This window comes from Neovison vison, chromosome 9 (genome assembly GCF_020171115.1).
Source record: "Neovison vison isolate M4711 chromosome 9, ASM_NN_V1, whole genome shotgun sequence".
In the NCBI taxonomy this organism is placed as follows: Eukaryota; Metazoa; Chordata; class Mammalia; order Carnivora; family Mustelidae; genus Neogale; species Neogale vison.
Window position 1 is genome coordinate 9368315 of NC_058099.1, and position 24261 is coordinate 9392575.

At 38.2% G+C, this 24261-nt stretch overlaps 1 protein-coding gene across 7 annotated transcripts in view; it reads left to right on the top strand.

The window, feature by feature from the left end:
• Positions 1 to 24261, top strand: part of MAPKAP1 (MAPK associated protein 1) — a 245365-nt gene that overhangs the window by 13834 nt on the left and 207270 nt on the right. For 4 of the 7 annotated variants that reach the window (XM_044264899.1, XM_044264903.1, XM_044264901.1 and 1 more), the window contains 3 exons: positions 5563 to 5627; positions 14585 to 14912; positions 17307 to 17396. The exons of 1 other annotated variant lie outside the window; for it this stretch is intronic. In XM_044264899.1, the coding sequence (XP_044120834.1) occupies positions 14654 to 14912; positions 17307 to 17396 (349 nt within the window). In that variant the 5' untranslated portion in view covers positions 5563 to 5627; positions 14585 to 14653. The remainder of the gene's footprint in view (positions 1 to 5562; positions 5628 to 14584; positions 14913 to 17306; positions 17397 to 24261) is intronic. 2 more of the 7 variants (XM_044264900.1, XM_044264902.1) reach the window with 1 other exon arrangement.

Sequence of the window (24261 nt, forward strand, 5' to 3'; positions counted from 1 at the left end):
GGTTACATACTTTATCCTGGCTCCACCTTTTACTAATTTTGTGACCTTGAGTAAGTCTATGCCTCAGTTTACTGATTTGTAAAGCATAAATAATAATAGAATCTACCTCACAATTTTGGAAGTGATGTGTGAGAGCTTGCTAAATAAATAAGCAACCTTTTGGAATCCAGAGAATTGATTATACTACTTAAATTGTATTTTGTGAAACATTTCTCCTCTGACTGTAGAACATCATAGGCAGAATGAAGCCAATCCTGCTGCCCTATCCTCATTTTGATTCATGTAGTGATGGTTTAAAAAGGAAAATAAAAAATGTAGAGTAGAAGGTTGTAAACAAAATGGCTGGCAGTTAGTGTAGTTTTGTTAATAACAATACTAGCAATTACCATGTACTTAGGTTATGAAAGCTCCATTCAAGTGAAAGTACAAAGCACCTTTCAAAATCACATAAAAATAGTTTAGAGATTATCTGACAGTTTACACGATCTCATTGCTGTCTTTCATTCATTAGAAGTTGAATGAGTTTGTAAATATTCTTTTTCTAAGTATTCCTATGAAGTAGAGAGGACATAGATTATGGATATTTCCCTGCTGAGGATACAGAGTCAGGGATACCTGACTCACTTGAAGTCATTCCATTGTTAGTCCTGAGGCAAGCTAGAGACAACGAGAAATTCCAGATGTGTTTACTGTTACAGTTCTAGAAACCATTTTCTATACATAATAGCATTAAAAAAAACCAGGTGGCCATAATGCCCATTCAACTCAGTCAAGCCCATTCAGCCCACTCAGTTTTGTAATGGGTTTCTGCCAACATGTTGATACTATTCAAATCTTTGTCAAAGGGAATTCCTTGAACTTCTATGCTTAGAGTCTGAACCATGGCACAGTGATATAAGTAAAATCCGCAATAGATTTCTTTTTTCCTTCGAAGCAAAAACAAAACTTTTTAGTTGGACTCTAGGGTACACTCCCAACCATACCTCCTCCTTCTCGAATGTGCTTGGAATAGAATTTGACAGCTGGAAGTCACTTCTTAGAGTTCAGACTCCCCACGTAACAGATGCGGAAATGGACTGATATGTAAAACAGGTTTAAAGAGGCTTAAAGAAGTGACTTACTTGTCCAAGGCCATGTAATTAGATCCCTGGTAATTAGGGAATTGGAATTCAGGTTTCCTGAGTGGTGCTTGGAGTAAACTGTGTTGCTTCCATTAATTGATGATGTGGTTAGCCTGAGAGCTAGGTAAGTGCAAACATAACTCTCTTGAATTCTTCTGTTTAAGCAAACTGCAAACATCAAGGAGACAATAAAAGAAAAATCTTAGGCTGTAGTGGGATACTTACCTACTGAACCAGCACTATGGATAAGGGTCCTTTTTTGGAAAATCATGGCACAACCCTTTGGGACCAAGAAAGATCCATTTGTTCATCTGTTGATTCCACGCTGAGCTCTTATTGGATACCAGCCACATTCTACTAGAATCTGGCAGCACAGTGATGAATAAGACAGTGTTCTTAAGGAGCTTAGCGTTTAGACAAGAAAACCAACATATAAATAAATAATTATTTTTTAAAAATACCAGTGTGATTAGTTTGTTCATTCTTTTATTCATTCCTTCAGACTTTACATAGCAGCCAGAGAGATCCTTTTTAAATGTGAGTTAGATCATATCACAATCCTCTGGTGGTTCTCCATTTTACTTGGAGTAAAAGGAGAGTCCTTAGAATAGCTTGTAAGGCTGTGCATGTTTGCTCCACTCTTCCAGACCTCATCTCTACTACTTGCTTCCTTGATGAGCTCCTTGCTACTTCAACAGCGCTAGGCATGCTACCCTCACTGGGCAATGCACTTCCCTTCAGAAGTGTACATGACTTGTTCTCTTATCTCCTTCAGATGTTAACTCAAACGTCAGGTTCTGGGTAAAACATTCCTTGACTGCCTTATTTACAGTTGCAGCCGTGGCTCAGCACTTGGCATGCCCATCTCTCTTCCTTGTGCTGTCTTTTTCCATTGCACTTCTAATCTCCTGTATAATTTACTTCTCTGTTTTGTCTGTCTCCCCATTAGAATGTGAACTCCACGAGGCCAGGACTTTCTGCTTTGTTTTCTGCTGTACTCTTTGCATCTAGAATAGTGCCTTGCACATGGTAGGCTTCAATCAATATTTGTTCAGTGAATAAATTCAACAAACACATAATATCTTCTCTTAACAATGTGCTAGATTAATTATTTGGTGGTAGTAGTGACAAAGTGCAGTGCAATGGGACTGCAGAGAAGGGAGCAGCTAACCTGGTCTGTGGGATTCGTCAGGGGGGTTTCCTGGAAGAACTGACCATTTTGAGCTGGATTTTGAAGAATCAGTAGGAGGTAGCCAGATGAAGAATGGTGGCTAGGCTTCAGATCGAGCTTGATGGGATAGACTTGCCTTTGTTCAGGCTTTGATTTTCCTTAGGGTATGTTAAAATTTCAGTAAACATACTAGGAGTTAAATTTGTTTAGTACCTGAGAAGATTTGAGCATAGATTTTTGTAGCAAAATTGTATAGTTTAGTTTCCATATCAGTGAAACTGTTCCAAGGGCGTTGGAAATGACCACAAATTTAGTGGCTTCATAGCATCACAGCTGGGTTTCTCAACCTTGGCGTCAGTGATATTGACCTTTGTGGGGGGTAAAGTTCTTTGTCATGGGTGCTGTTCTCTGCATTGTAGGATGTTTAACGGCATCCTTGGCATTTATCCACTAGATGCTAACAGTATGACAGCCAGAAATATCTCCAGACATTGCCAAATGTCCCGGGAAGCAAAATTGCCTTCCAGTTGAGAACCACCACGTTAGAATCACTGCATTGTTGGGGTCTAGACATTCCTGCCTTTAACAACTTTACAGATGACAGGGAGGGGGAATCTTAATTCAGTGACCACATTTCTGATGCTAGAATTGGATTAAGAAGTTTGAAATTGGCAGTTCCTTATACATGGTATTCATATAACTAACTGTATTGAAGGTAGAAGTAGACTGCTTTTAAAGCAGCTTGGACCCTGCAAATTGGAGAAGAGTTCACAGAGGATGCAATTCTTGAGTTGTACTTCAAAGAATAAGGTTTATAATGGAGAGGGGCACATCTCAAGGGGATTATCATTGCCAAATGTGTTCATTTGAACTGTGTTCAGAGAGTTCTGGGAGGTGCCTGCTGGGAAGAAGGGACAGATGGTAAAACTGGGTTGTAGAGAGAAAATGTGTATGAAGGCAAAGGGGACTAGGCTGTTTTCCTTTAGTGTGTATCTTCATTTCTCTTGCTACATAACACATTAGTACAAACTTAGTGTTTGCTTAAAACATTACAGATTTCTTCTCTCTTAGTAGGTTGGGAGTCATGACTTCATCTGGGTTTTCTGCTGAGGGTCTCAACGGGACGATAGTAAGTTGGCTCCAACCTCATCTGGAGGTTCGACTAGAGAAAGACCTCCTTCCAAGCTCCTTCAGGTTGTTGGTGGAATTCATTTCCTTGTGGCTCTGTGACTGAGGCCCTCATTTTCTTGCTGTCTGTTGACTGGAGCCACTCTCAGCTCTTCCAGGCTATTCCCAGGTTCTTGCCATATATTGTTCCGTAATTTGGCTGTTTGCTTCTTCAAGGTCAGCGGGAAAATCTCTCTTCTCGGTTGCCCTGGATGGCATCTTCTTTTTTTTTTTTAAAGAATTTATTTATTTATTTGACAGACAGAAATCACAAGTAGGCAGAGAGAGAGGGGAAGCAGGCTCCCCACTGAGCAGAGAGCCCGACGCAGGGCTCGATCCCACGACCCTGGGATCATGACCTGAGCCGAAGGCAGAGGCTTTAACCCACTGAGCCACCCAGGCGCCCCCCAGGATGGCATCTTCTATAACAGAAAGTAATCAAGGGTATAACTTCGCCCACACCTGCTCCCAACACTTTTGCTGTATACTCTGTTGGCTAGGTTTTATGCACACTAAAGGGGTGGGCATGATGTAATTGCATGGCTATCAAGAGGCAATTTCTGGAGCCATCTTAGAATTCCGACTCCTTAGAATTCCAAGGAGCTACAACTTTTAGCTCCTTGAAGGCAATGGCCAAGTCTTTTTTCATTTCTTGCTCAGCATTGTATCTCTGGCACCTGGCACATAGTAAGTGCCTTATAAATATTTGTCAAAAGAAATGACATCAGTGAATATTTGGTAGACAGTTGAGTGCTGTTTATGGTTTCAGCTCCTATACTGCTAATTTCATGTTGTGAAGCAGTCTGGTTTCTCTGGCATTATTCATTTCTTCACTCTAGGTAAAACGATAAACATTTTTACCTGAAATATTAAAGTAAAACCTCAAATTATTTTATTATCGCAAGCGTCGATCAAATCTATTATGTCAGAGAAATAGCACCTACTGGAAAAATAATTTACGGCTACACTGCAGCAAACTAGCAGATTTCTTTCTTTTTTTTTTTTTTGTTTTTGTTTTTGAAGAATTTTACTTATTTATTTGAGAGAGAGGGAGAGAGAACAGCGAGGGAAAGGGAGAAGCAGATTCCCCGCTGAGCAGAGCCTGATGCAGGACACAATCCCAGGACCCCAAGATTGTGACTTCAGTTAAGGCAGACGCTTACCCGACTGAGCCACCCAGGTACCCCAAACTAGCAGATTGCTTTTAACGGCCAGAAATGTTGGCATATTTGGAGTTTTGAGGGTGGTGGGTGGGTAGATTGTCTGAGGTTTCACATCTATTGCTGGCTATTAAACATTTCAAAACACTTTAAAAATACTGATTGTTTTATGGTGTTATTAGTAGTCATAGTTTTTTTTTTTTTTTTTTTAAAGATTTCATTTTTAGGGGCACCTGGGTGGCTCAGTGGTTAAGCCTCTGCCTTCGGCTCGGGTCATGATCTCAGGGACCTGGGTTTGAGCCCTACATTGGGCTCTCTGCTCAGCCGGGAGCCTGCTCCCCCCAACCCCCCTGCCTGCCTCTCTGCCTACTTGTGATCTCTGTCTGTCAAATAAATAAATAAAATCTTTAAAAAAAAAAAAAAAGATTTCATTTTTAAGTAATCGCTACACTCATTGTGGGGCTCGAACTTCAACCCCAAGATCAAGAAGAGTCACATGCTCTGCTGACTGAGCCAGTCAGGCGTCCCTACCTTTGTTCCTCATACTAGTCATGGGAAACATCTGTTGAGCAAAATTTAGATCTTGAATTGTCCATTGATAAAGTGCCATTTTGTCTTCACAAAATCAAGTATTTCTGATATCCAAGTCAGTATTTCTCCACTAGACCTTGCTGTTTAGACTGGGTTTATGAGAATCCCAGTACATGCCAAGGAGCGCTAGAAGCCACAAAGTAAGCATGGCCCATATTCCTAGACTATCAATTTTAGTGATATTTTCAAAAGTAAAACTTTTTTCCTGTTAAAACAAATACAGGTACAGTATATTATAGAATGGAAAATATGAATGAAGTGTAAAAGTAAATTTCTTATAGCATCTTACTTTAGGTGGCTCCTCCAACCTTCTTTCATACCTTGATTTATGGTCGCTCTCCTCTGCCTTTAGGTGTGTTCGTGGACAGAGAGGCCCTGTACTGTACCAGGCTCCCTTTAGCTGGATCTTGGCAGATGGTAAGATTCGGAGAAATTTCAGGTGGAGGTTAGTGGTACAAGAAAAACCAAGGGTGTCCCTTTGTCCAAAGGAGATATTTTATTATAGGAGGGAAAACCTGGTTTCCTGCTAGGTTGGTAGGGGTCTGGTTAGCTTCAGGTGGCCTCAGTTACTCATCAGGAGACCTCAGCAGGATAGCTGGAATGACGGACAACTGAGCCTTTCTACAGGTCAGTTATCCCAAGGTCCTTTTTTTTTTTTTTTTTTTTTAAATCTATGCTGCCCCCCCCCCAGTACCCCCCCCCCCCCCGCAAGCTTCTTTCAGTGATTCATGTCTGTTACAAAGAAAGTGACAGCAGAAGTTTTGCAAGGTCTCTTGAGGCTGAGGTTTAGAAGTTACTTTCATTACATTCTGTTGGTCAAAGTAAATCACAGGGTGAGGCCAGATTCGAGGGGTAGAGAAATAGACTCTTCTTCTTGATAGGAGGAGCTGTAAAGACTGGTCTTTAAGAAACCCACTATGTGGGTGCCTGGGTGGCTCAGTCCTTAAGCATCTGCCTTCGGCTCAGGTCATGATCCCAGGGTCCTGGGATCAAGTCCCACATCAGGCTCCCCGCTCTATGGGAAGCGCGCCTTTCCCTCTCCCACTCCCCCTGCTTGTGTTTCCTCCCTCGGTGTGTGTCTCTCTGTCAAATAAATAAATAAAATCTTAAAAAAAAAGAAAAGAAAAAAGAAACCCACCATGTGATCATGGACAAGTTGCTTAGTTCCTTTAAGCCTTAATTTTTTAAATTTGTAAAATGGAGATGATATTAATACCTACCCCTTGGGGTGGTTGTAAGGACGAAATATGTTGTCACATGAACGTACAGCTGATAGTAAGAGCTCAGTAAACATCTATTATTCTTCTGGAATGTCTGCCTAATGAAATCCTGGTCATCCCTGGGACTGTCTTTCTTCCTGAAGCCTCTGTAACTTCTTGTCTTTTGGAAAACAGACTTAGTGTCTCATTTGATGGTTAGTATGTATTGCCTTCTGTTAGATTTATACATGTATACAGCGTAGCTCATCTGCTGGAGTTTGTAAGCCTCTGGAAGGTGCAGGCCAAAGTTCATCTAATTTTTTGTAGGATTCCCAGTGCCTGGCTCGCAATGATGTTTTGTGAATGAATCCCCCTTTTATTTAAAAGAAGATACAAGCATTTCTTTTCTGTTGTTTTGAGTCTAACAAGTACTTTCCTGAAAGGAAAAATTAAACTCTCCCTCTATAGAGTCTCACTATTCTCTGTTTAATGAAATTAGACGTATTCACATGGAGATTTTAATTCTCGAAAGGAACAAAAAACTTAATTTTTGCTGGTCTAAAAAATAAATGAAGATTTAATGTAGAGTTATATTAGACTTAGAAAAAGATTTAAAAACAATGAAATATGTTTTATTTTACTAGTCAATTTCAATAATTTTCAAATTCCAGGAAGTATGAACTCAACTTTACTAGATCAAAAGATGTCCAAATCTTAGTAAAGGGGTCTGTTGGTTTTCATACATGAAAGATTTTGTATATAGTAAAAAACCCTTTTGTTTTTCTAAGTTGTGGTCATTCCTTGTTGTGCAGATGTAACACTCTTAAGGAATCCTGTGTAGGAATCAGGTCTGACTTGAAGTTAATGCTAATAGCATGAAGTCGGGGTACAGTGAGGAAAGGTAAAAAAAAAAAAAAAAAAAAAATCTTGCATCTGCTGTTACATGTTGTTAACTCCCTCAGCAGACGTTAAATCATTTCAAGTACAATAATAGTGTGGGAGGTAAATTAACTAACCATTAACAATCTTATAAATACACAATTAACATGCCAACATTTATATGACACATTGATGGGGCAGCAGTAATTTTTGATTGGGAGTTTGCAGACCTTGGAGAAGCCTCAGGCTGTTGCTTATTCAGACAAGTTTTCACAGATTGCAGGGAAGGGGGCTTGAAGTCTGTCTGGCAGAGGGAAGTAGGTGTATAGAGTGTGTGAAAATCTAGGAAGGGGAACTTCGTTTTAATCATTGGCTGGACGTGAGCATTTTAAGTCATGTTTAAGATCCATCTCAGGTCCTCAGGGAGTGAAGAAGTGTAGGGAGGGCTCATTTGCTCATGCTTGGGTTATCTCAGTTATGGACTTTCTTTGCAACTGAAGTTGCATAAATCTCTAGGGGTTTTAAAAAGATGCAAGATGCTTACATGCAACTCGGAATTTAAAGTAAACCTTTCCTCTGTGGTTTCAGGTCAACAAGTAGGTGTGATCTCTGAAGTTTCTTTCTCTTGTAAAATTTTGTGACTTATTTTTAGATAATCATTATGTGCATTGCTTATTTCTTGCTATTGTACAAATCACGGTTACATGAGTCGAGGGAAGGCTAAGGGTCTAGTCTTCTGCATAACACATTTCCTGTATTATGTCTTCCATGAAGACCCATTACAGAAATTTCTCTTGGGACCCCAGAACCCAACGAACTCAACAACAGGATCTTTAAAAACCTCATTTATTACGACTGTTATAATTCTTTGTTACTTTTTGTTTGGGGAGGCCTCAGACTTATTAACTGTCTGGCTTTGGGCAAGTTTTTATTTGCTTCAGTTTTTTCTTCAGTAAAATGGGGATAAAAATATTACCTCATAGAGCTATTTTGAGAATTATGTGAATTAATCCATCTAAAAAAGAAAGAGCAAGTATAGCTTTTGTAATAAATAAGGTTAGTTATTGTAATTGCTTTTTTGCTTCTGAGATTCTACAGTCTTCCTGTGGCAAATGTACAAGATCTTATAACATTTGTCCAGAGTTCCTTACCCTTTGCCACTTCTCTCATCTACTTTTTTACTATGTTGTATCTTGTGTTTTTCTATAGCCCTTTGCAAACAAAGTTTGGAGAATGTATGTGTATGAAGCTATTATTAAAAATATACTTGGGGGTGCCTGGGTGGCTCAGTGGGTTAAGCCGCTGCCTTCGGCTCAGGTCATGATCTCAGGGTCCTGGGATCGAGTCCCGCATCGGGCTCTGTGCTCTGCAGGGAGCCTGCTTCTTCCTCTCCCTTTCTCTGCCTGCCTGTCTGCCTGCTTGTGATCTCTGTCTGTCAAATAAATAAATAAAATCTTTAAAAAAAATAAATAAAAATATACTTGTATTGAGACTTGATAGCATTAAAACCTACTAAAAATTTACTCCCCTGTGTAGGGCATGTTCTAAGTTAACACAGGCAAGTTACATGGTTATTAATGCACAGAAATGGTCACGTAAAGTGGTAATAACATCTAGATTGCACCTGGAACAACACTTAGTACATAGTAGGAACTTCATAAATATTTGTTGAATGAATGAATGAAGTATAAAAGGAGACCCATCCAGTACATTTAAAATGGCTGTGTCACTTTGGGGTATCTCATGTCCTCCAATTCTGTGTGGATGTCCCTTTTGCTTTCAGTTTTGTAAAACAAATGTCTATGCTTTGAAAGGAACCTGGAGTTAAAAAGGGGGAGAATTTGTGAAAAGTAGGACATCTTGGGGAACAGACTTCCTGGGAGCTAAAATTGTTTATCTAGGTAGCCTAAAGCTATATAAAAAGGACCAGTTATCTCCAAGTCAAGAATTGGTAACATTCTGGGAAGATGTTCAGGGCCCAAAGAAACTGTATTTTTAAAAATGTAAAAGTAGCGGGGCGCCTGGGTGGCTCAGTGGGTTAAGCCGCTGCCTTCGGCTCAGGTCATGATCTCAGGGTCCTGGGATCGAGTCCCGCATCGGGCTCTCTGCTCAGCAGGGAGCCTGCTTCATCCTCTCTCTCTCTCTGCCTGCCTCTCTGCCTACTTGTGATCTCTCTCTGTCAAATAAATAAATAAAATCTTTAAAAAAAAAAAAGTAAAAGTAGCATTTCTAAACCATGTTTGTGAATCTCTCTCTCTTTTTTTAAAAAGATCTATTACATTTGAGAGACAGAGATAGTGAGAGAGAGCAGGAGTGGGAAGGGATCCCAGGACACTGGGATCGTGGCCTGATCCTAAGGCAGACGCTTAGCTGACAGAGCCCCTGTGAATCTCTTAGACATTGATAGGTGTTATTGTAGGAAAAAATGTTTAAGGATCAGATGAATTTGGGATTTGGGATGTTTTGTGTTATGAGATTCTTTACTCTTAGAGATTCACACTATGCATTAGTTATTTAAAAGCATTGGGAAGTCTGTAATTAAATAGCAAGAAGAAAATTTATTTAATTTTGTTTAATGTGGCATTTCTTAGACATTTTTAAAAAATTTTAAAAATTGTAATATATAGCAAAATTGACCATTTTAGCCATTTTCAAGAGTATAGTTCAGTGACATTAAGTATATTCACATTGTAGTGCAACCATCGCCACCATCAGTCTCCAGAACTTTTCATCTTCCCAAATTTAAACATGCTTTAAAAATACTCTGCATTCCCCTGTCCCTCCAGGTCCTGGCATCTGCCATTCTGCTTTCTGTCTCTATGAATCTGACTATTCTAGGTGCTTCATATAAGTGGAATCATACACTTTGTCTTTTTTGTGACTTATTTCATTGAGCATAATCTCCTCAGGGTTCATCCATGTTGTGGCATGTGTCAGAATTTTCTTCCTTTTTAAGGCTGAAGAACAGCCTGTTCTAGGTATATACCACATTTTGTTTATCCATTCCCTACTAGCTATTTTTAATGACTGTGTAGTATTCTGTTACTTGCATGTGTTGTGACGTACTCATTACTGGTGGATGTTTAGGTTACTTTCAGACTTTCAGTATAATAAATAATCCTGAGATAAATATTTTTGCGTAATTATCTCCTGAGGGAAAATCCTACAAGTAGGGTTGCCCAGCAGGTACTCATACTTTGATAGATGATACCACATTACCCTCTAAAAAGTCTCAATTTTAATTCATTTTTACAGTGCACGAGAGGACTCATTTCTCTGAACCCCGCCAACGTTATGTTTTAAAAATCTTTGATCTTTGCACAACTGATTAGAGAGAATAACTTGTTTTCATCTGTGTTTGGAATATCTTTGTCTTAGAAATCAAATTTACCTTCCAATGATAATTTGCTGCTCTTAAAGTGATTTAAAACATTCTTTTGGTTCTGAAATGTAGTGTTAGGGTAAGTTGATGGTGTCCCAACAGGACAGGTTTTTTGTTTTGTTTTGTTTTTAAGGATTTTATTTGTTTGTTAGAAAGGCTCGATCCCAGCATCCTGGGGTCATGACCTGAGCTGAAGGCAGACACTTAACCAACTGAACCACCCAGGTGTCCTCCAAGGTGACAGTTTTGAAAGGCACATTGAAGAGAGTCTCTTGTATCTATATTAATGGAAAAGCAATCCTTTCTTTGTAATCATACTATATGTGACATGCTCATAGATGACTTATCTCTACAACAAAATTATATAGTCTTTGGAAGTCAGACAGCAACTGTTACTGAATTTTTGCCCTGGGTAAGATGCTTGTTGCCAGAAGGGATGTGGTGTGTCTCCTGTCCTTTTGGAACTTACAGCCTAAGTCTTCAAATACATGTCATGGTAGGCGGAAGGCACACTTCAGGGCAGACTTCTTGGAATTCTCTATGAGAACTGGTATTGGATGATACTTGTTGAGTGAATCCTACAGATTCCTCATTGTATGAAGTCATAGTATACCAATAGAGAAGATATCTGCTCCTGTTGGGGATTTTGGGACTTCTGTTCTATAGGGGTAAAGTTAGGGACTTCGTATGTGCCTTCAGAAGTATTTGCCCATAACTCTTTTCTTCATAAGGGGTGATGGAGCAGATATGTTTCCTAAAACACACACACACACACACACACGTATATATGTACACACACATATATGTATACATGTATAGACACACACACACACACACACATTCTGATTCTCTTGAGGGTACTCAAGTATACTTTTGTTGCTTTGCCCTTTGCCATTTGACTTCTTGGTGCCAGAACACCCACTAAATGTGTTGCCTCTCCCTCAAGCCCTTGTTTTTTGCAAGGGATAGTTACTCAATATGAAATTGAAAGCACCTGTCCCTTTGCTAGTGACTAGCGCCTTACTGTCCTGGGGGAGACACTGTGATTGCTACGAGGATGTCGGCAGTTTTGACCATCTGTGATGTTCTGATTTTGTTACAAAACAAATATTCTCATTTATAAGTAATTCCATGATTGTATACATCTCTTTGTGGTTTTATAAGTAATTCTTATTTTTACAGGTGAAATTTAAATACTCCCCTGTGATTCTGTAATGTTAATACACTTAAAATGGTAGGCTGACAATAATATTTCTGAGACTTGGAGGGATCTCATTGTATTAGGAAATACACTAGGACAGTATTAGGTTCTAAACTTAAAAAAAAGATTTATCTATTTATTTGTCAGAGAGAGAGCAAGCACAAGCAGGGGGAGTGGCAGGCAGAGGGAGAAGCAGGTTCCCCACTGAGCAAGGAGCCTGATGCAGACTCAGTCCCAGGACCCTGGGATTGTGGCCTGAACCCAAGGCAGATGTTTAACTAACTGAGCCCCCCAGGCATCCCTAGGTTATAAACTTTTTGATTCAGTGGTGCCTTACCTTGGCATTTCCCATTAGCCTCAGTGTAAAATAACGACTCACTAAATATATTTGAAGGAAAAAATGAAGATTAGTGTAATTCATTTGATTAGAGATGTTCCTCAGTTAAACTTTCTCTTAATCTCAGTATCTTTATTATAAGATCTACCAAGTGATGTCAGTAGAATGTTACTAGACAAAAATTTTTAAAAACCTCTGTTGGTTATAATGATTTATTAGCTAGATTTTCCACTATGTTCCATTTCTAGAAGAAACAAATGACAAGAAAATCTAGTGTTGTAGGTCTTTCTAAAAATAAAACTTTCTGGGACTGTTCTGGGGACATAATCATTCCAGCTTTCATGTTCCTTACATCTCCTAATGATTTTAGAGGAGGAAAAAGGTGACCCAGGTGACCTGCAGAGTCCTCTGTCAGAAAGGAAGCACACATTTTTTTATGTGCTGTGCACTTACTAAAGAATGAATATTGATATATTTTAGGATTATTTTAAATAAGAATTGAAAGCTGAAGTTAGCAGTGATTATTTTTACCATCATCTTTGCTATTGTTAATTGCAGCCGATATTTTATTATGTGTCAGGTGCTCTTTTGAGCACTTTCTCTACATTATCTTATATATCCTCTCATTCCTGGAATTCCGTTTTATTAATGAAGAAAGAAAACAGGTTCAAAGAGGTTAAGGTTATTTTGACTGAAATCACATAGCCAGCAAGTGGTAGGGTGAGGATTTGAACCCAGTTCTACCTGTAGGTCCTTATCCTGACCAGTGTCCTCTAATACAGTAGCCCCCCCTCATCTGCAGGGGGTGCACTCCAAGACTGCAGTTGATGCCTGAAACCATGGATGGTACCAAACCCCATGTGTACTATTGTTTCTCCTACACATACCTAGCTATGATAAAATTTAATTTTCGAATTAGACACAGTAAGAGATTAACAACAACAACAACAAAACAGAACAATTACAACAATATACTGGAATAAAAGTTATGTGAATGTAGTCTCTCAGAATATCTTATTATACCATGATCAGTGTTCTTGTGATGATGTGAGGTGATAAAATGCCTATATGATGAGACAAAGTGAGGTGAATGACATAGGTTTGTGACATAGCATTAGGCTACTAATCTATTTTTTTAAAGATTTTATTTATTTGACAGAGAGAGCACAAGCAGGGGGAGGGTTAGAGGATGAGGAAGAAGCAAGTTCCCCACTGAGTGGGGAACCCAATTCGGGACTTGATCCCAGGACCCTGGGATCAGGACCTGAGCCAAAAACAGACACTTAATCTACTGAGCCACCCAGGCTCCCCTAGGCTACTATCATTGACCTGATGATACATCAGAAGGAGAATCATCTGCTGTTGGACCTCTGTTGATCACGAGTAACTGAAATTGCAGAAAATGAAACCACAGATGAGGGGAGACTGCCATATTTTCTTTTTTGAATATTCCCATTAAACTGAGGAGGCATCTTAGTTTCCAGAATAAACATCATATTGTTTTCAGAATAAACATCGTTTTAGTTTCATCAGGATTCAGGAAGCAGTTCTTACATTGAGGTTTCTAAGAAACTAATTTGGTAGCAGAGAATTTTGATTAATAAAGTTTATTTTAAAGGCACAATGCTAGGACACCTGGGTGGCTCAGTCAGTTACACATCCTACTGTTAGTATCGGCTCAGGCCATTGTCTCAGGGTCCCGAGATCGAGCCCTGTATCAGGCTCTGCACTGGGTGTGGAGCCTGCTTGAGATTCTCTCTCTCCCTCTGCCCCACCCTCCCCCTCTTAAATGAAATGAAATAAAATAAAAGTACAATACTATCTTAAACCAGAAGAAAGGTAAATGTATTTATTGAACAAAATTACTTTAGTGGTTCATTTTTTATTAATCCTAGTAGCTGAAGTATTGTCTGTGTTCTTTTAGTTACCTCACAGCCATGTGACAAAGGGGGAAATGTAACCGAAAGAAGTACAGGTTCACACTTCTGCACATAATTTGAGGAAAATACGACTTGTTCCCCCATGACCTTATAAAGTAATGAGGAGACTGAATGGAATTGAAGGGAGAAAGAAAGGAAAATTTATTGTTCTAACAGTAATTATGTGCTTTGAGTGGTCTAAGGAGTCACTATTATTTGTTTTGCAAGAGAGGAAGCCATCCTCTCTGATACCATGGCGATCTCATTGACTAGAGCTGTAGCCCCTAGTGCTTATAAGTATTTCCTTTCAGCCTAGATTTAATCCTTGTAAGCTCCTAGGTACAGGGATAAATATTGATTTTCAAGGTACCATTTTACTAATTTGAATTTGTTTGAAAAATGATTCAGTCATTTTCTTCCTCATTCTTAAATATTGCTGTGTACATCATGTTTCTAGGGAGGTGAGCACGTGAAACAATATGAAGAGGAGAAAATAGCCTTTTAAGGAAATTGGCCCACAGAAAGGATGGCCTTCTTGGACAATCCAACTATCATTCTAGCTCATATTCGACAGTCACATGTGACCAGTGATGACACGGGAATGTGTGAGATGGTTCTCATTGATCATGATGTTGACCTAGAGAAGATTCATCCTCCTTCAATGCCTGGAGACAGTGGGTCAGAAATTCAGGGAAGCAATGGTGAGACTCAGGGCTATGTATATGCCCAGTCAGTCGATATTACCTCAAGTTGGGACTTTGGTATTAGAAGACGCTCAAATACAGGTAAACATTGCCTTTTAGTCATGTCTTCTGAACTTTAAATCAGTCAGTAATCTTAGAGAACAATGCATAATGTTGGAATAGGTTTAGTGGGGAAAGTTTCTGTGTATTAACAGGAACATGATTAAACATCTCCCTCTCTCTGAATGGAGAGTGCCTCAGGAATGATGTTACTAGAAGGAAGTAGAAGACAAATAGATGAAAAAGGTGACTCTGAGAAGCATGTTGGATGTTGTGTTTCTAAAATGTCCTCATGTAGAAAGGGAAGTAGACTTATTTTGAGTATCTTCACAGAGCAACATTAGTCCCAGTGTGTAGACTACCTGGTGGCAGTTTTCAGGTTGACATAATAAAGAATCTTTAATACGGAGAGCTGGCCAGCCAAGGAGTGCTGCTGCTGGAGCCTTTTCTTGGCCCTGGAGGGATTGGGGGGAGCTGGGCAGGGGATTGGAGGTAAACACCTGAATAGTCGTTAGGGCTACTGTTAATAGGAATTCCTACACTGGTGTGAGACTAGAAAAGATGCCCCTGCTTTTAATATATTATCTTTATTAAGTTGCTCTCTACCCTTTGATCTTTGTGGCTTGAAAATGCTAAACTTTGGTACATACATATTCAGTCATTAGCTTTTAAAAGCTTATCATTACCTATTTTCTAGCTTATGTGTTTTGGAAACCTTTCAAGGCGAATGTGATGAACCAAGGCCTTTACTTAGATAAATTATTTAGAATATGTAATGTAGTTCTAATATGACAGGGTGTGCTAGGAGGTGATTTTTATTACATAATCAGAAATAAAATCTCTGCTAATCAGTAGCAGTAACCTGCTAACTTCCAGGAAAAGTAATGACAGGAGATGTGGTAAAACATTGAAAATATTTGCATGTTATATTTGTGGTCCAAATGTAAAATGCACATAAAGGAGTACCGCAGGATACAATATACAATGTTAAGGTTTTGGTTCAGAATTCAGCATTCTGTGATATCGCCAAAGAATAATTTGCTCTCATGATGATAATAATTAATAGCATTTCCCAGTATCTCAAGGAACTTTTATCAAAATAGGGTTTGAGTGAAGGTTTGAATATAATTTAGAACCATTGATTCTCAGTTCTCTAGTTGAAACTGACTTTCTTGCAAGTTATTGAGATGATATCTTATATGACAGGTTGAATGGATTTCAGTAGGAGAATGCTGCTAAATTGAGAGTTTTATGATTATGTTACTTTGGCTGTACCCTTCACATTTATTAATTGCAATTGAATGTATTTTCCTTCAATGGCGTTTGGTTCAAATGTGACATTGTCAGAATGCTTTTGCTGGCACAGTTTACATTTACGGCAAGATTAGTTTCAGTGTTTCCCTACCACAATGCTAAGGTGAGGGTATATGATTTTCTACATTGCAAGAGGTTGAAAGAGAAATTTACTTATTTATTTTTTGTTACCATTGTGCCAGGAAAGGAAGTTGAAGATTAGCCAGAGGAAACTAATCTCAAGAAATGGTATCAATTATGACTTTCTTTTCCATTGTGGTTTCCATATGCGGTAGTTGTTAATATATGCTAAACAGTATTTCTTTAAAAGATTGGTTCACTGATTTTTGGAGGTTGATTGGCCAGTGGTAATATAATCTCACAAATGCATGATTTTAGGTGATGCTTTTGTTATTGTTGTTGGAATTTCTTAAGATAGCACTTAGATGCTAATAATTACAATTGTGGTGTGTCCTAGTGACCAAAGAATTTACTTTTTAATCCTTTCAGCATATCTTAAAATTTTGTATAAGAAAAATTATTCTTTTTAAGATTTGACTAATGTTACAAAGATACAAATCATTTATTTTACTACCTATAAACTGTTTCAGCCCACTGAAGAAAAGCTATGCTAATTTATATAGCTTTGACATTTTATAATTTTCATGATTTTTAGATAAAGGATTTTATATTTAAAACTTTAATAGTCTAGTCTGAGTTCATTTATCTTTAATTTTTGAAACGGGTAGAGTAATTCATAACAGTAATTTTATTCCTGTAATGTAATATTCACTTCAGTTCATTTGTGCATTAAAATTCCTTTAAGACCGTTATTAATGATTTATATAATGAAATGTCATATTAATCACAGAAGTTTTCACATTTTATTATTCTCTTCCATGTTAATACTATCTTTATGATCTCTATTAATGTTTTATATCCTCTAATTTCAATTATAAATCAAGAATATTTTCATGTTTTTGTTGGTATTTGCTTTTCAGGGGTGCCACCTTTAAAATTTTATGACTTTTTCCCTACATATGCAATATAAAACATCTTTATTCATATAAAGGTAGTTAATTATGTCTTTGTTTATAGTAAACTTTCATTGACAAACTTATAGTTATAATATTTCTTTTCAAGCTCAAAGATTAGAACGACTCCGAAAAGAGAGACAAAACCAGATCAAATGCAAAAATATTCAGTGGAAAGAAAGAAATTCTAAGCAATCAGGTAAATGGAAATAATTTTAATTGTTAATTTGTGATTTGTATATTTAGTTTATATTAATAAGTAAGAGCTTTTATTTTTTAATTAATCTTTTTAAATCCTCTGAGCAGATACCTTTTGTGTTTTGAGCTTTGAATGCTTTCACTTGGGTTCTTTGGACCTTTGATGCCATGTGTTCTTTAGGTCTTGTGTTTTTGGTCACTCTTCATTCTGGGTCATAGGAATTGGTGTGTGCAAGGCACATTTTGTACAAACTCTCATGCCAGTACCTTGTTCTTAGTGCCAAGGAATACCTATGGTTTGGGTGGGCCTCTGGGTTATAGATTCCTCCTGGCAGTTCCAACCTAGACTTTCCCTTGCCTCATTAGTGGCCACAATAATAATCTTTTTTGCATATGCGCTGATTCTTTTCCTTTAGCTTAACAAGCATTATAGTGCTGGTATTATCAGCATTTGTGGTTTATGTTCATATGGTATATGTAGTAAAAAGCTGGCCATATTACATATTTTCAAATCTTCAATCTCAGCAAGAAGAGAAAATTAAAAACAAAACAAAATAAAATGCTATTGAAGTTTTTCCTAATGTTTATGTCATGTGTCCTAGATTTCCTCTTTTTTTCTCCTTTTAAAGAAATGTCTGCACTTTGTCTTCTATGTTTTCCAGCACCTACTACCATGCTGGCACATAATAGATGTCCAATTAATTTTTGTTGACTGACTCCTCTGCTACATACTACTTATAAAACTAACAATATTAATGACTGTTACATTAACATTAACACCTACCTAGTGCTGTTCTAAGCACTTTATACACATTACCTCCAATGTAGTGATCTTACAAGGTATAGCTATTGCTATTGTTAACAGATGAGACAGAAACTCGCAGAGCTTTAACTTGGTAAAGTGATAAGCCCAGAAAGTGGTAGTGCAATAGAGCCATATTGTGTATCTAGCTCTATCTGCAGCTAAAGGCCAATCTCTTTCTGATAAAGAAACTATATAAAGTGGTTATTGCTTTTTCCTGCTGTGGTTGTAAACCACAATGGGTGTGCTCAATGGGTGTGATTTTCTTAATGACATGACAACTGCATAGAACCAGAAATCTGATTCACTTCTTTCTTACGTCTCATTTCCGCAACTTCCTATAGTTCTCCTTGAATATCTATTTAGTTTTGCTCTTGATACTTTAAAAATCTCTCTAGGCTGGCCTTTTCTGTTGATCCAGTTAATACTTCTCTCTTGTATTTATCACAAACTGAAAAGCTTTATATTGTTTATCTTGTCCGCTTCCTTCAAATTTTTCATGTATCTAATGCCTTCTCTATTCATCTTTTCTTAATGAATATAGAGCCGATTTATCTAAACTCATCTCTCCAGTTACCCTTTGTTTTGCCTTCTTCATTTCCTTATCTTAAGACAATTACAAATAAATAGGATGAGTAGAGCACCTCAGATCTAACTGCATTATTAATCCCTTTTACCATGTGGCAAATTCTTCAACTTAAATTTTGATACATCTCCCACTTACTCCTTAAAGTCTAATCCACTTTAACTTCTGTTCAGTGTTTCACAGAATGTGCTAGAGAAATAAATAGCCTCCTTTTTGCTTTCATTTGGAGCCATACTGTTCATTATTTGTGTATACTTCTCTCTCCCTCAGTTTCCATCCCTCTTATTTCCGTCTCTCACAGATTTCAGTAATTGACCCTATGATCTTACTGCTGGAAAAGCTCCTTCTTAATATACTTGTCCACCCTTCGAGATGTTGACCTTGCACCAGCCCAGTGAACCTCATCAATGCACAGAGGAATGGTTTTGAATTCTTTGTTCAGCTGGGTTCCATCATTACCACAGGTTGGCACTCTTGGTGTCCTGAAATGTATTAGGAGAGTGGAGTCAGCAGCAGTCCAGTAAACACTGTTTCATGCCGCTCTGTTTTCATGCAAGTCTCAAGCACATACTCTGTTTTGGCAAGAAATGCCACAGCCAGATCCTTTCGATCTTCATTGGGAATTTTGGTTAGATAATTGTTTACTCATTCTTTCATTCTTTTTCTGCTCTTTACATTTCATTAAAAATGTTTAAATCTGGGATGTCTGGGTGGCTGAGTTGGTTAAGCAGCTGCCTTTGGTTTAGGTCATGATCCCAGCGTCCTGGGATCGAGTCCCACATCGGTCTCCTTGCTCAGTAGGGAGCCTACTTCTCCCTCTCCCTCTGCCTCTGCCTGCCATTCTGTCTGCCTGTGCTCACTCTCTCTGACAAATAAATAAATAAAATCTTTTAAAAAATTAAAAAAAAATCTGTTCTTATTTTTTATTTTATTCCCTACTAGAAAAATCATTATTATGAATGTGATGACCTCCCCTGCAATGTTTTTCTGCATCCTGTCCATCCTTTAAGATATAGAAGAAATGGGGTGCCTGGGTAGCTCAGTGCGTTAAGCTGCTGCCTTCGGCTCAGGTCATGATCTCAGGGTCCTGGGATGGAGTCCCGCATTGGGCTCTTTGCTCAGCGGGGAGCCTGCTTCCCTCTCTCTCTCTCTGCCTGCCTCTCTGCCTACTTGTGATCTCTGTTTGTCAAATAAATAAATAAAATCTTAAAAAAAAAAAAGATATAGCAGAAATGCATTCTTTTCATAGAAGGTTGGAAGGGATCCGAGAAGCTCTCTGGTCCATACCCTGAAGTTCTCTGTGAACTTACTGAGATCACATGATAAAGGGAATATCTTAGAGTAAGATCCTAAATGTGAATGTGGTTGTTGGAAGACAGCTTTGTCAGGAACAATGTCAAATCAAGCCCTGGCATATATATATACTCACGTGTGTGTGTGTGTGTATGTGTGTGTGTGTGTACACATACACGTAAATATATATATAAAATCTTTAAAAAATATATATATATATATTTAGGTATATGTATAATATATATGTGTATATATTTTAAGATTTTATTTATTTTTTAAGTAATCTCTACATCCAATGTGGGACTTGAGCTGATAACCCCAAGGTCAAGAGTTGCATGCTCTTCTGAATGAGTCCAGTGCCCCAAGCCTCGGTATTTTTAATTCTATTGTTTTGAAATGGTGTTGGTATATTCTTTGCAAAATTTATTATTACTCTTATTCATTGAGCCATTTAACAAGTGTTTCTTCCGTACCTTCTGTGTGTATAGTAATTCTATACTAGGTGCTTGGGGATTACGTGATTCCTGCCCTTAAGAAATCTGGTCTAGTGAAAAGAAAAAGCTATTTACACAAGAAGTTAAATAGTAACTCAAGAACAGTGTAGTGTGTATATCAGTTATTTATGATATTCCTGAAGTTTTCTTCGTGTATCCTCTAGTATTGGTTTCTTAAACCAGCAGTTCCCAGAAACAGTGACTGTAAAAATCAGAAATGCATCCAAAAGCGTATGTTATAATGGTTTCCATTAAATTTCTAGCCCTACCTGTGGAATTCCCAATTCAAAAGATAAAGATCAGGGTTCATAAATCTCTATTTTTTCAGAAGCTCCCTGGGTGTTTCTTATGAGTAACCAGTGCTGGGGACCACGGGCATATTAAGTATGCCAGCCCATAAGTTTGCTTCCTCTTCATGCAAATCCAGCAACTTAGCTGTTAATACTTCTGTATTATATGTGAGAAAACTGTAACCCAGAGGCTAAGTAACTTTTTTAAGTTACTTACAAGTAGTAAGTGGCAAAGCCAGAATTCTTCTCCTGGCCAGTCCTACCCCAGACACTGTAGTCTTTCTACTCACTTCCATTCTGCCATACTGTTGGCAGAAGGGAGCTGCTCCTGGACTCTGGGTATTGAGGAGGCTTTGTGTTCCCTTACTCCTTTCCTCCTCTGTGTCAGTGGTGGCCAGGGTTCAGGAAGATTGCCAAGGCCTCTATATTAAAAGAAAATTTCATTACAGGAAATTTGAAAGAAAATATAAAAATGAAAACAAGCAACCAATATTCTCAGGTTCAGAGGAACTGCTGTTGTTAACATTTTGATACATTTTTTCTAGATTCTATTTACACAGGTATATATATTTTAAATATTCTAAACATGCCTCTCATGATCTTTTTTGTATGTACAAATAGTACATAAATGCAACGTTTTGTCTTGTCTCTGTATTGTTCCTGCACTTTTACATTTCTTATTAAGGTTATTTCCGGATGTTTTGTGTTTTGTGCTATCCTTACAATTAATGTCTTCTTCCCCATAAGTTTTGTTACTGCTCTTGTGAAGAAATCTGTTGTCTTTATCTATTTGTTTTGTATCCAGCTACTCGCTGAATCCTTACTAGTTCTAATATACATTGCATATTCCTGAATGCTACTGTATGTGCTTTCTCATAAGCCTGATGATAATTAAATTTCTAGGCTATTGTTTTTTCAGTTCTCTGTTGGGGACTCCCAACTGATTCTGTTGTTCAGAACTCTTAAGCTGCCAATGACATAGAGCAAGTGAAGTTGAAGAGCAGCTTGAAGTTGAGCAACTCAGGAGGTACAGCTGTGCCTTATGTATGGCTTGGAACCAGGAGGAAAGGCTCTCATTACCAGCCCCCATCTCATTTCTGCTTTTTTGTGCTCATTTGCTCTCTCCTTCCTCCCTCTCTTCTGCCTCCCTATCCTGGCAGCTCCTTTTTCTTTTTTTCTTTTTTTTTTTTTTAAATTAACATAAAATGTATTATTTGCTCCAGGGATATAGATCTGTGAATCATCAGGCTTACACATTTCACAGCACTCACCATAGCACGCATCCTCCCCAATGTCCATAACCCAGCAAGCCTGTCCTTACTCCCCATCCTCCAGCAACCCTCAGTTTTTTTCCTGAGATTAAGAATCTCTTACAGTTTTTCTCTCTCTCAATCCCATCTTACTTCATTTTTTTCCCTCCCTAGCACCGAAGACCCCCCCGCCCTGCCTCTCAAATTCTACATATCAGAGAGATCATATGATAATTGTTTTTCTCTGATTGATTTATTTCACTCTCCGTAAGACCCTTTAGTTCATCCACATCATTGCAAGTGGCAAGATTTCGGGGTTTTTTGACAGCTGTAGTATTCCATTGTGTATATATACCACATCTTCTTTATTCATTCATCTGATGATGGACATCTAGGCTCTTTCCATTGTTTGGCTATTGTGGACATTGCTGCTATAAACATTCAGGTGTACGTGCCACTTCAGATCGCTACATTTGTATCTTTAAGGTAAATACCCAGTAGTGCTATTGCTGGGTCGTAGGGTAGCTCTGTTTTCAACTTTTTGAGGAAACTCCATGCTGTTTTCTGGAGTGGCTGCATCAGCTTGCCTTCCCACAATAGTGTAGGAGGGTTCCCCTTTCTCCGCATCCTCGCCAACATCTGTCATTTCCTGACTTGTTAATTTTAGCTGTTCTGACTGGTGTGAGGTAGTGTGTCCCTGTGGTTTTGATTTGTATTTCCCTGATGCTGAGTGATGTTGAGCACTTTTTCATGTGTCTCTTGGCCATTTGGATGTCTTCTTCTGGCAGCTATTTTTTCTATTTCTCTTCCATAGTTAATCATTTAACAAGTTTTTAGTTAGCTCCTAAAATACACAAGGACAGCTAGGCTTTTGTAGGCCTAGAAGATACAGCAAAGAACAAGACAAAGTCTCTGCCCTCATGGATCTTGTGGGGGAGATAGACAGTAAACAAACCTAGTATTGTCAGAATGGGATAAGTGGCAAAGCAAAAAACATATTCAGGTAAAGAGGATGAGGAATGCTAGGTAGGGAATTTTGCTATTTTCTATATGGTGATCAAGGAAGACCTCATTGGGAGGGTGATGCTTGAGCAGAGTTCTGAAGGAATGAGTCAGGCAGATACTAGAAAATGGGTGTCCTAAGATGAAGGAGAGTGAGTGCGAAGGTTCTGTGATGCATGTGTGCCTGATGTATCCAAAGAATAGCAAGGAGGGATGCTCATTGACTAGAGTAGAAAAGGGGAAGAGTGGGCCCAAATAGGTGGTGAGAGAGCTGATCATGGAGGATCTTTAAGGAATTTAAGTTTTACTCAGGGTGAAGTGATTTCATCTGAGTAGGGATGTGATTGATAAGCTTCTTAGTCCCTCCACTCCTGGTTTAAATTTAAACAGCTTTTTATTATGGAAAATTTTAAACATGCAAAAATAGAGAGAATGGTGAAATGATCCACTGTATACCCATCACCCAGATTTAGCAGTTACCTACTTAGGGCCAGTCTTGTGTCTTTTCTTGATTTACCTCCTCTTCCCTTCTAGATTTTTTTTAAAAAAGATTTTATTTATTTATTTAGAAGGCGCTGAAGCCAGAGGGAAGGGCACAGGGAGAAGGGGACAGTCTCAAGTCGACTCCTCACTGAGCTCAGAGTCTGATTTGGGGCTCTATCCCATGATTCCAAGATCATGACCTGAGCTGAAATCAAGAATCTGATGCTTAACTGACTGAGCCACTCAGGCGCCCCTCCCACCCCCTACCAGATTAATTTTAAGCAAATCCCAGCTATAGTATAATTTCATACCTAAATACTTGTGTATTTTTTAACACATAAGAAAACTTAGTAGGAATTCTTTGATATTAACAAACATTTCCCTGATTGTCTCAAATGTGTCTTTTTTTCTTTTTTTTTTTTTTAAATTTCATTTCTATATGTGTCTTTTTTTCTTTTGCCAGTTGTTCATTCTGGTATAGATCTAAGGTCCACACATTTGGTTGACATGTTCCATTTCCTTTTTAATTTATATAGTCTTCTTTACTTTTTTTCCTTGTGATTTATTTAAGGAACTGTGTCATTTGTCCTATTGAATTTCCTACAATCTAGATTTTGCTTATTGTATCTCTGTGGTCTCATTTAATATGTTCCTCTGCTCTCTTTA